This window comes from Hipposideros armiger, unplaced genomic scaffold, assembly GCF_001890085.2.
Source record: "Hipposideros armiger isolate ML-2016 unplaced genomic scaffold, ASM189008v1 scaffold_649, whole genome shotgun sequence".
Taxonomy (NCBI): domain Eukaryota; kingdom Metazoa; phylum Chordata; class Mammalia; order Chiroptera; family Hipposideridae; genus Hipposideros; species Hipposideros armiger.
In genome coordinates, this window is record NW_017731999.1 from 466,813 (window position 1) to 479,531 (window position 12,719).

Consider the following 12,719-nt stretch of genomic DNA (forward strand, 5'->3'; position numbering starts at 1 on the left):
AATTTCGGGGGCTGGGGGCTCTCGGGCCAGGGGGGAGTGAAGGGTGTTTATGACATATAGCTGCTTAGTCCCAGAACTCTTTTATGTACTTTTATTTTATCTTCAAAAAGAAAGAACATATTAAAGGGAAATATCTAAGGAGAAATAATGCTACATAAAGTTTATGTTTTCAGATCTGTTGCCCCAGAAAATGCTTTGATAAAACACACTTAGAGCAATATAGTCAATTTCAAAGAAAAGTTGGGAGCTATACCTCTCCACACTGCAATTTGACTAACACTGACAGACCACCAATTATGATTATACAAATTCTGATATGGCCTGTTGCCTCTTTCCCGCAGAGAAAAATAGAAAATGCTACAATAGCACTTTTGCAACATGTAGTTATTTTTCTGATGACTAAATTTTACAGAGGCTGATTAAATTTCAGTGTCACTAATCAGGTAGGGTAGCAAGTCAAAAGGGAGAGTTTTTTTAAAAAATATTGAACAAAGTTTGCCTCCCCTCCAATAAAATGATACAATTCTTTTTTATCTTGGGAATTTGTGGAATATTATTGATTTATAATAGACACAAATTTGTGGGGAATTATTTGTACACCAAACTGTCAGTGATACTAAAAAAATAAAAGAGCACTATTTTAATCTTAGGATATGTCAAAATTAATTGTCAATATTAATATTTCCTGTGCTTGTATCAGTCCACACATCTGCTGACTGTGGACTTTGATGTGGAGATAGTGTTCATGAGAGCTCTGATATGTACTATCATTAGAGACACGTTCAATATGCACAGAATGGGGATGCTCAAATCCTATTCATATTGTGAGTGAGAAAGGAGTGGGAACTCATTTCTCAGGCGCTATGGACGATTCAACTCATCTCACTGCATATGAAGCATTTATTTATACATTGGTTCAAATTATCAATCTCCAGGTCAGGATGAAATTCTGTTTTCCTCCCACTCCATTGTCCACCTTGCCACAAAACAAAATCACCAGGTAGCACTTTGTGTAAGCAGAATTATAAAAACTGCAAAGGGGAAAATGAATAGCCAGCATTGGCTTTGGGTACAGTTCAGAGGGTCTACAAAGGCCCTGCAACGCTAACAAGAACCAAGCTGAAGGACCTTTGGTGGTGTGTGAAGCTAGGTTTAGGAGTCATGAGAGAACTATGTGGTAGGAGAACCCCTGCTGAAGACCTGCAGGGTATCAATAATAAATGTTAGCCTTTAAGGAAAGAAGGGGGATTCTTGTGAACACTGATGAGGGACCTACATTTATCCTTCTCTTCTGGTGGTTTCATAGGGGAAAGATTTAGGATGTGATTAGAGGATTGAAACAGTCATAGACCACCTCTCCAGAGGGCAGCAGCCTCCTGACATAAGAAGGAAATAATCACGTTAGCCTAACATTTGGTCATCTGCAACTAGTTGAGAATATGCCTCAGACAGCATATAAACTTTGGTTTGTGCAATGTCAAGGATAAAGGGGAGGCTGCCTACCTTTTCTACAATCTACACCCATACACAATTTGAGTTCGAGCACAGGGTACGCTTAAAACATGGTATAGATTCACATTATGAAACAAACCTGTCTCTCTCTACCTATTGCTGTTTCCTTATTGGTATTCTTGCTCTGTTTCTTCTTATTTTATAGAAGCTTGTCAGTCCTCAAACTGGAAAACTTAGAGACAATATTTCAAACTGGCACCAGGTTAACCTAACTGTATAGGGTATACCAAAACCTCTGCACAATATTTTAAGGCTAGATACTCCACGAAATCAACAAAACGAGCATCTATTTCCAGGGCAAAACTTAACATGGGTTTTAGAGGTCATTGGCTAAAAACAAAATGTCAATATGCTGGTTTCGAATCAATTGGGTCTTATTCGTCTTATATTCCCCACATTTAGGACAGGTATTACTAGGCATCCAGTCAATTTTAGGGTGAAAGCCTGATATTATCTGGCATTTTATTTTAGTAAAATAAGAAGAAAGATCTTGAGGACTTTACTTAAAGGGAAAGGGATGTAATTTAAAGGAAGGAAAAATGATAATTATTATTATTATTATTATTATTATTTGCAAATACACAAAATGTAGTGGGTTATACCAGGAAATTATTGGTAAAACCATTCTATAGATACTAAAAATCAGGTATTTATAAGTCACCCTTTCAAGTATTATATTCTAACTAATGCTTGTGTAAGAAGTTCTCTCTTCATAAGAAAGTAAGTTCTTGAACCAAAGGGAAACCAGTTTATTATTCTGGCTTATTCTTTTTTTCTCCTTAACTAATTCACTTCCATTTTGGGACCTCATTTTTCTCTTGTTGCTCTAAAGCTATTCTGCTTTTAATATCTCATAAGACCTGGATCATTTCCTCCCAGGATAGCAAGATTTTAAAAGATATGGGCTTAACCTGCTACCCAGGTGCATTTTTTCTCAACATTTGCCATCTCTCATGGTGACCTGTATTTTATTATTGAACAAAAGCTAGCTATGCGGTACTCTATTACCAACACATTTGCTCCCAAGAGCCTTTAAATAACAGAAACTGCCTGAGAACTATAAATGTAAAGGAACCAGGAAGCTTATAGGCCAAGATAAAGAAGCTTAAGGTTGGCTGTTAATTTTGGCTAATATTAAATCATGACATAGCTCACTCGTAAGGATCACAGTTCAATTATGAACCATAAAAAAGTTTAAAGAAAAGAAGATTTATAAGATATTTTTAAGCACATTAGTGCATTTTGTGGAAGCTGTGAGAGTATTTCAGGCCCAAGCAATGATAGACCCATGCCCTGGTACATAAATTCAAATACAATTATTCTCAGACTAACACTGATCAAGTGGCAAAGTTGAAGCACATCTCTACTCAAAGGTATATTGCAGTGTTGCTCATATATATGTTTTGCTGAAATTAATAATGTGACAGGTAGATTACTCTGTCATACATCAGTTCTTACAAATTATTTAAAACATACTTTCCTCTTAACTCAATGACTTTGCTATTCATAAACATGGCTGTTGAAAGCTTAGCACTGATAACTTGTATCTGCAATTTGAATGGCAAATCTTTCTTTACTTCTCTGAATATAATTGACATATTTTACAAAAGTACTATAATTTCAAAGACATTATTTTCTCATATGATGGAAACCTTAAACAATTAGTTGTGTCTGTGTGGGTAATTACTTAAATGCTCCAGCAATTAGATGACACTATGTAAGTGGGTGTAGCTAGGGAATAAAATGAGCTCATGTCCACTTATGCATAAACAGTACCCTGATAAAAACTACCACAAAGATAAATATGAGCCAACTGCAAATTACCTATGTACTTTCCTTGAAGTAAGTGAGTTACCGCTGCCTTTCCCTGACATTTGCCTTGATTATGTTCTCAGATTTTTAAGAAACACTTGGGAGAATGGTTTCCTGGGCCATTGTGGTCATAATTTGCTCCATATACCTATGTGGGAAAAGAAAGAAGAGGGAAAGAACAGAAGAGGAAGAAAGATGAAAAGAAGGAAGGAAAGATGGGAAGAGAGAAGGAAGGACTGTAGGAAGGAAGGAAGAAAGGAAGTTGTTGAATGGTTAAGATAAGCTGAGCACTGTGCAAGGTTCTTTGCACATATCGTTTCATTTAAATTTTCTAATGTAAATTTCATAAATGAAAAAATCAATAACCAAATATTAAATTATATAGCTGGTAAATGGCAAAATCCAGTTTTAAACCTAGCTTAGTCAAATTCTAAAGCTGCTTTCAAATAAACTCAAGTTTCTTAATTATAAAATGAGGTTGAAATTCTTCTGTCATTATAAAAAAAGATTGATTCAGTTTATGAAGCATATATAAGGCATTTTGTATCTTTCAGAAATATTTGATGTTTAAGGCAAGTGTGAGTCCTTACAGATCACTGTACAGTAAGATCTATCATTGACAAGCTCTACCCATGTATACAGAGCTTTCGTTAGTCTTTGTGGAACCATGGACAGCCATTGCTCATCAGACATTTGAGGGAAGTCACTAATGTGATAGAAACAGAATTAGACAAATACATGAAAGAAAGGAACTTAGATGAAAATGATGATTCAAAGAACTGAAGAGAAAATTTTAAAATAAAAAAACAAAAAACAAAAGTCCAAAAGACATGAAGTTTTCATTTATATCCTTAAATAAGTTAGAAAAGATATAATCTATTTTTTATTTTCTCACTTATTCATTTAATTCATATTTATTGAGTGCTAAGTTACATCCTCATTATTAGATAGGGGAGTAGAGTGGTCAACAAAGTTTTTGCCCTTGTGACATGTGAGAAAATTAAATATGCAAAAATGAACACAGAATAAGAAAGGTATCTGAAAAATTGAAAACATAATTTCTAAAGTTAAAATAAATTAATGTAAAGACAAGGGGATAAAATTGAGACGTCTTTCAGAATATGTGAAAAGTCAAATCTGATGATCTAATACTCATATCATAAAGATCCCCAAAGAAGAAACAGAGAAAACTGATGGGAGCAACTTATTAACATAATGATAAAGAGAAAACTTTGCAGAGCTGAAGAGAAGCACAATTCTTCAAGTTGAGTGCCAAGTGGAATACATTTTAAAAATTCTGCCAACAATGTACATTATCTTGATTATAGGATCTCAAAACAAAGACAAAAAAATCCCAATGATGCTGAAAGAATAAAATCAAGGTAACAAGAATAAAATCGGAAAGTGCAGCTCTGTATTCTAGAGGCAATGGAATTTTATGCCCAACTAAACTATTGATCAAGTGTGAGGACATTCTGAGGATATTTTTAGACAGTCAAGGTCTCATGTTTTCTAAATGAGTTACTGGAACTGTTACATAATAATGAAAGGAACTTAAGCAATAAAGACAAGTCATGGGGTTTAGAAGACAGTGAATACAACTAAAAAAAAATCAGTGAAAGAGAATCACAGAGTGATAAAGGTGAAGTCTGGAAAGCAACTAATCCAAATTGGTGCAAGATGATGGAAGGACTCTAGAAAATACTCTGGGGTAAAAAAGCAGGGAGTTGCAGACTAGAATACATAGGCTGTTTGAGATAATTAAACCCCCTTAGTGATGTAAAAGCCCAGAAAGTAAGAAAAAAATTGAAACTCTGGGGCAAAAAACTCTATGAGAAATTCACAATCAAATAATACATCAAGCTAAAAGATAGCATGATTATAAACAGATGATGGAGCAATGGCTTTAAAAATAAGAATATCATTTATGTAGCCCATAAAGCATAGCATTTGACCCATGGATATGTTAAGCCAGTCTGACACATTACTTGGTCAAAGATTTCATAATATTTACAAGATCAATATAAAGTATATGCTGATGAGTGGTTTTTTTCACATTAAATGCAAAATATGGGGGGATGGGATGGAGGACTTGATTGTGGTTGTGAAACAGCCTAAACATACTAATATTACCTTCAAATGTAAAAGAAAGAAGAATATTTTTCATCATGATCAAAGGTAGACTACTATATGGAACTATAGTAAACAATTTTACATAATTGTAATCTTATGAATGTTGATTTTTGGTTTTTAACTTTTAGAATCAACTATATATGTCATAATTATCAGTAAAATAATATAAAATTTCATGATGTTGAAGTAAAGATTACAGTAGCAAAGGCAGAGAAAATGAGAGGGTAAGAGGGCACTAAATTTCTCACATCAATGGAGGCAGTTAGTCTCAATCTTCTGTGGTTAATAGAACAATAAACAGAGATTTAATTATATTGGATGCTTCAGAGAAAGCCATTGGAAAGAGTCAGACCAGCTGTATTTGACTGTGAATATTTTGGGAGGAGAAGGCCAGGTAGACGAGGTCTGGCTTAAATGAGTGAATTTATGCCTATTGTAAAATAAATCTGAGGTAATATCTAAGCTTGATAAATCAAAACACTATAATGTTAAAGATAAGGAAAATATTGATAAAAACAAACTAAGTTATACCTCAAATAACAATAACATAAGATATGGAGGCAACCACCAGAAGAACTACAAATAGAAACATTTCCAAGTGGTGCCCTGTAAGGAGAAAAACTGGGATGAATCAGGAAAGTACCATTTTTCACTATAATTCCTGCAGGCATACTATTTGATCTTTAAACAGGTGGTTTTCTTTATAATATACTGATAAAAGTAGTCCAGCATTGCTATTAATTTCTACTAGTAGCATCCATTGTAGTTTTTGTCCCTATTAAGATGAAAGAAACTACTTTCTAAACATAAAACCCTCTCTAACTCTATCATTTAATATAAGGAAATACAAGTTGCTCCCCAAAACAAACAAACAAACAAACAAACAAACAAACAAACAGACAGACAGTTGTTATCTTTTCTCAAAACTGCATTGCCAAGTGTTTTCTATTGTTGGATGTCAATGTCGTTATTTGAAAGATTACGTAAAGTGGTTTGGGTGATGCTAGAGAGATATTATTTCCGTTCTGAAAGCAGTAGAGGATATGTACAAATACACCTACCACCCTAAAATGTACCTTCTCACCTGTAATTTACATATTAAACTGATTAGAGTTTTGTTTCCAATGAGACGCTCAATGCAATTAACTCATATATTTAAAAAGCACTAGCCAGTCCCTCCTTGGCAAATGTGGAAGTGCAATAATTGAAGAAATTGAAGGCTTCTCAGAAACTACCCCTTCAGTGATTCTATACTCACCTGAAATATTAATGATTTCTATTGGGTGATCATTCAGAATTATCTGCTGGCTCTTTTTTGGCCTCAGAATGTACCCTTCTCATTGTTCATATTAAATAAAGAAATTCAAAAATGCAGCCCCATCAAGTGACTGTTTCCAGATCTACAATAGATTCGAGCTGATGAAATTACATATTGGCCAGGTCTCCATGAGTCCAAAAAATAGGTTTGAAGAAAGGGTTTGTTACTGAATTTAGACTGTGATATTGGGACCATTCTTTTTTCACATGAACTACTTTGTGGATATTGTTGGACTGAGCATTATAAAGCACAGCCTTTCCTGCCCCACAGTGAGTGCACAATAAAAGCTGGCTGAATGAATGCAAAGCTCAGGCCTCTCAACTTGTTGGTAACGTTACAGGAAAGATGAAACAATGAAATGTGGCTGTGGCCCTGCCAACCCCCTCCCAGGTATCAGGAAGCATCCTTGTAGGAACCACACTCCCACGCACACTTTTGCGAACCTTGGTAAAGGGGAACTTTATACCAGACCTGGATGATTACACAGTGTAAAGAATTTGATACATAGTCTTTGGGCAAATGCACTGCAGAACAATTTAAAAGGCCATTATCCTTCTTTCTAAATAATTCTCCTTGAAAGAGTTAAGTCATTTTACTTGGAGAAATTGACCATTTAACCATTAATCATTAATTTATTTTACACGATTTTTTGTAACCTATCAAAAAACCCTGATTTCATTACTTTTTCTAAGTCTTTGCCTTAGATATACTAACAAAATAGACTTAAAGTACTAAATTTTACTGAGCCTGTATTTTTAAAAAATTGGTTTAATGTGTTTTACTCATTTATAAAACAGCTCAGTATAAGCCTTAAAAATTCACAGTTAAAACTGAAACAAGCCCAAGAAGAGACTATATTTGCATAACTTGATCTGTATTTGGAAGAAAATTCCACTGAAGACAACAATGGCAGCTTAACAAATCAGAATTTCACGTAGATTCTCCATAGCCTTACTAATGAATACAGACTCATTGGTCAGCTATGGTAAAAATTTAATGGAGCTCTAAGATAGGAAATGTATACAGCGGAATGTTCAGTGGTTCCATTACAGCAATATGAATCCTACATTAGGCAGCCAGTTCCTCTGCTGCTTTCTGAGACCCACTTTAGAGGCTGATAGTTATTAATTCTTTAGCATTTTGATTGGGGTAGGCCCTGCCACTGAATTAAAACCCTTTTCATTTTGTCAGCATGATAAAAAAAAATGGACTTTATTTCAGATTGAGACTGTTTGGGCTACTAATCTGGTTTTACATTTTTTTCAAGATGGCAGGTAACCTGCAACTGGATTCTATCTAAGCAAGTGATAATTTGTGGGATGGATTTTAAGGTAGAATTGAATGTACTAGTATGTTATTATATGTAATTGAATCAGTAGAGGTTCAAATACTGTCTGTGGCACTGTGAAGGACATTTTCTGAGAGTAAAAGTCTGCAATAAGATAGATTTGGAGTAGGTGCTAGTTCTACTCCCAAATGCTTACATTCTAAGAATTTCCCAATCTATTAGTGATATCTATGCTCATGCTTCATAAAATTTCATCTTCCACAATTGGTTCCAAATGCCAGATGAGTTTTATATGTTCACTTGTTTCAGAATGGACTGAAGTTGATAGGGTCAAACAATCATTGTAAACTATTTAAATAATTTATATATTAAGCATTGCTGAAAATATTAAAAACAGTTTTGTCCTGTTCCTGAGAAATGTTTGTATATTATTAAATTACTTTTTTTTGTTGGTGGGGGGCAATGGATGGGGGGAAGAGGGTTGTCACTTTGTGAGGGGTGAAAACGATAACTATTGCATTGTTTTTTACACCTGAAACTAATAATAATAAAAAAAATAAATAAATTACCTTTTGATTTCTATAAGATCAGTATTTCAACTTTGTTCTTAGAGATTACTTTAGAAATTCATTTTCGCCCATTTTCAAACTTTTTCTTCTATTTACTTTTCAAAATATACTCATCAATTAGAAAATTTGAACAACAGGGAGAATAACAGACTTGATGCATGTTTTCTTGGTTAGGAAAATCATACATTTTGCCCGTGTGATCTGTAAGGTGATTTTCAGTTAAAGAAATCTACTATATCACTGGTTCAATCTATCTATCCATCCATCCCTCCTCTCATCTATCTGGCAGACTAACATTAACAACAAAAGTAATAAATAATAATAGTATTAATAGCAGTGGACATTATTCAATATTTATGTTCCAAAAGCTCTGTTAAAGGCTTCACATGAATTATCTCATTTATTTCTCTCAATCAATGGTCCTCTCAATGGTAGGTATAAGTATTCCCATCTAACAGATGAGCTATCTGAGGCTCAGAGAGATCACAGCTTGTTCAATGTCATTATAAGCAAGCGGTAGAGCCAAGGTCCAAATTCCAATTAGTCTAATGCCAGCGTCTATGTTTTTCTATTCTGGTGGCCAGGTTGCTCTAGGACATTTTATTCTTTACTTTAGATATATTTGCAAAAGTACCTGCTTATTTCAGATCAGATTAAGCTCTCAGTCCTCCTGCTCTTCAGTCCCTAAGTTTCTATGACACTAGTTTGTCTAGGGCTTTCTTCCTAGCACTTCTTCCTAGAGCTTCCTTCAGACTATGACTAGGGTGATCAAATAACTTACTATCCAAAGCAGGGCATTTCTTAGAGTGAAAAGGGCTGCTGTTATTAAGTATGCAGGGACAATAGGCATAAACTGGACTGTCCAGACACATGGACACATGGGGTCCTTCTGATGGGCCAGCAGGATATCTCTTCTCTGCCCCTGGTATAGAGCCCAGGCACTCTCAGGGCAAAACTAGGTATTTTTTTGCAATAATCCTATGATGCAACCTTCATTTCCCCAGTACTAGTTTTCTGGGGAACTATTTTTTTTCTCCTCTTAGGAAGAACATTTAATAAGCAGCCTAAAAAGAATAAAATATCCTAATATTCCTTTAGAGCTGAATAGCTATAGACACAGAGGCACATTCATTTATCACTGTTACAGTAAAAGTATAAAATGTCCTGTACCTTTAATAAGTCCTTTTTCTTGCAGAGTTTTCAGGGAAGGTCTTCGGGTAATAAACTTCTTTAATCTGCTTTTAACCCGGTTTTTGTCGCTTGTATCGGAAGCACTATGATGCAGTCTGAACACTGGAGATTAAAAAAAAAAAAAAAGTCAGAGGCTTTCAGTAAATTTCTCCTTTATGATTATTACTTTATGCTAATATGAATACAAAACAGTACTTATGGAACAACTACCTGAATTAATAGTGTAGGCCCTTCTGCTTAGACAGGGCATATGAGTAAAAATTTGCCCATACGAAAATATTAGCTCTGCTGCAACATGAATGTGCAATGAGAACGTGGTTAACTCCATATAGCCACAATTTACTTTCACTTTTATTCCCTCATATTTAACAATGGTAACCTTTGTCTGGGCAAGTGCACCTGTCTGTATCTATACACAAAATTATGGCCAAAGAAAAACTCATATAAACGAAGAGGAAAAACGCTTTAGAATTGTTCATTTCAGTTAATTATTGAATTGCCTGTAGGTAATTTGGGCATTTTCAAAGGTCCTGCTTGCCCAGATAATCCTGTCAAACTTCTTTTTGATCGTAACCCAAAGTGATTTTTTTCTGAAGCAAATAATTCTTCTTATTATTATTGATGTGAAATTACCACCAGTTCTAGGGAAAATTCTGAAACACAAATTTGCCTCAGACTTTTTCTATGTTCATTATTCCCCTATCCTCAGCTTCGTATCCTCACTCCTATCTTCACAGCTAGGTGTGTGTCAAATTCATTTCTGAACAAACATTTGCTAAATGTCTACGGATAATGAGGCTTCAACTAAAGGCTATGAATTCAATGATGAACTCAACACATAAGGTCTGGACCTTCCTTAAGCATAGAGTCAAAATACAGTCAAGGTATCTTATTAAAGATAATGGATAGGAATGTATTTTCTCTAGAAGATACAAATCTTAACTGGGCCCTCCACTGTCATATCACAATTATCAACATAACGTTTAGATTCGGGGTACTTTAGAAGGTACACAGAACCTCTTTTCCTCTCAAATTATATCTTAGAATAAGCCAGTAATTCAATTGGGTTAATAATAATATATCTAAAATGTACTGAGACCTTTCTATGTGCTTGCTACGCTCCTAAATGTCTAACACAATTTAACTTCATTCTACTGCAATGTAAGCTCCATGTGGGTAGGGATTTTTATCTATTTTTGTAAATGTTGTTCACGAATGTGGCCCTAATATAATACTTCACATATTGTTTAGCATGCAGAAATTCAGTCAATATTTGTTGAATCAATTCTCACATTGACCATTTGAAGTATATAATGTAATTATACCTATTTTAGAAATGAAGACGCTGAAGTAAAGAGGTTAAGTAACTTGTCCAAAATCAAGTCTGGATATGGGGTCAGCCTCACAGAATTTTCACTGGTCTTTTAATTTATTGGAGTATTGGTGAAATAATGGAAGGGGAAGGAAAATAAAATATCAGGAGCTCTGTTACTCATTTAGAGTAGAAATATTTCAATCAACTACATTTTTTAAGTAGCTATTGGATACAAAAATTTTTGCTAAGTTCTAGTTGTAGGGAAGCTAGACTTGAGTCATCTTATCCCCTTCTGAGGAACTCAGAAGCGAAAAAGAGAAAGAAAGACTTAGGAGAGAGCTGCAGCTGGAAAAAAATAAATTGCCTGAAATTAGAGGATTTGAAGTCAAATGTTCCTAGTGGGGTCTCCGAGGAACCCACAAAAGTGCCTAAGGGAAACTGCTTTAAAAAGTCTGCCTGGCTCAGAGTGTGAGAAGCCTTCTAACAACTGGTCAAATAAGGACATTTTTACATCTTCCGTTCCCTGGCTTTGACTGCAAAGATGTTGAAAACTTGTGTTAGCAAGATGGGAAATTGGGATGAAGCATCAGGCTAAGAAAAGAAAGAAGAAAACATCCTGTCTTCCTCCTATCTAGGTGAAGGGTAGAGGTTTAATTTTAAATTAATTTCAAAGTTTTGATTATCACATGGGATTATGCACTATTAAATAATGAATTAAGACAATATATGTCACTTAAAAGGGCCATAATATTTTATATTACCTCAGAGCAGAGCTGTCAACCTTGGCACTATTAACTTTTAGGTCAAACGGTTACTGTATGTATGTATGTATGTATGTATGTATGTATGTATGTATGCATAGGGATGTCCTGTGCAGGAGGAGCAGGATGTTGAGAAGCCCCGTAGCCTCTACTCATAACATGAAAGCAGCACTCCCTCTTTAGCTATGACAATGAAAAATGTCTCCAGATATTGCCAATATCTCCTGTGAGGAGAAAGGGGACAAATTGTTCCCTGTTGAGAATCACTGCCTTGAACTAAAGGGAAAAGTTACAGAACCTGCTTAAGTTCTCATTTATTGGTGGTGGAAAGTCTATTCACATACTGAGAAAATGTAAAGAAACTGAAAAGTAAAAAATTTAAATAAGTAAAATTATTTAAAGAGCCTCTCTCTCTCTCCATATATATATATATATATACACACACACACACACACATAAACACACACTCTCTCTCTCTCTCTCTCTCTCTCTCTCTCTCTATATATATATATATATATATATATATATACACACACACATATCAGATATGTACATATCTGAGCTATCATCTATTTGCTATCTATTTTTTAAATGAATTGGTTATAAAAGTACAACCAGTATCATGTAAGGTGGGTCAACAGGTCTTGAAAACATTGGGGATCACTTCTGTAGACCAGAGCTTCCCAACTATTGTGTCTGACAGACAGGTTATATGGGGTGTCAGTTATGGATGCTGTAGGGGTTCAGAACAAGCCACTCCAAGGTGTGCCTCAGTAGCATGTAGATTATTTCAAGTTAAGGCAACCTAGACCCTGTGGGT

General features: G+C 34.8%; 1 protein-coding gene across 2 annotated transcripts in view; it reads right to left on the minus strand.

Annotated features, from left to right (window-relative positions):
• ARHGAP15 (Rho GTPase activating protein 15) overlaps positions 1-12,719 on the minus strand; it is a 652,765-nt gene that overhangs the window by 253,574 nt on the left and 386,472 nt on the right. For both annotated transcript variants that reach the window (XM_019625987.1, XM_019625988.1), the window contains one exon: positions 9,803-9,925. In XM_019625987.1, the coding sequence (XP_019481532.1) occupies positions 9,803-9,925 (123 nt within the window). The remainder of the gene's footprint in view (positions 1-9,802; positions 9,926-12,719) is intronic.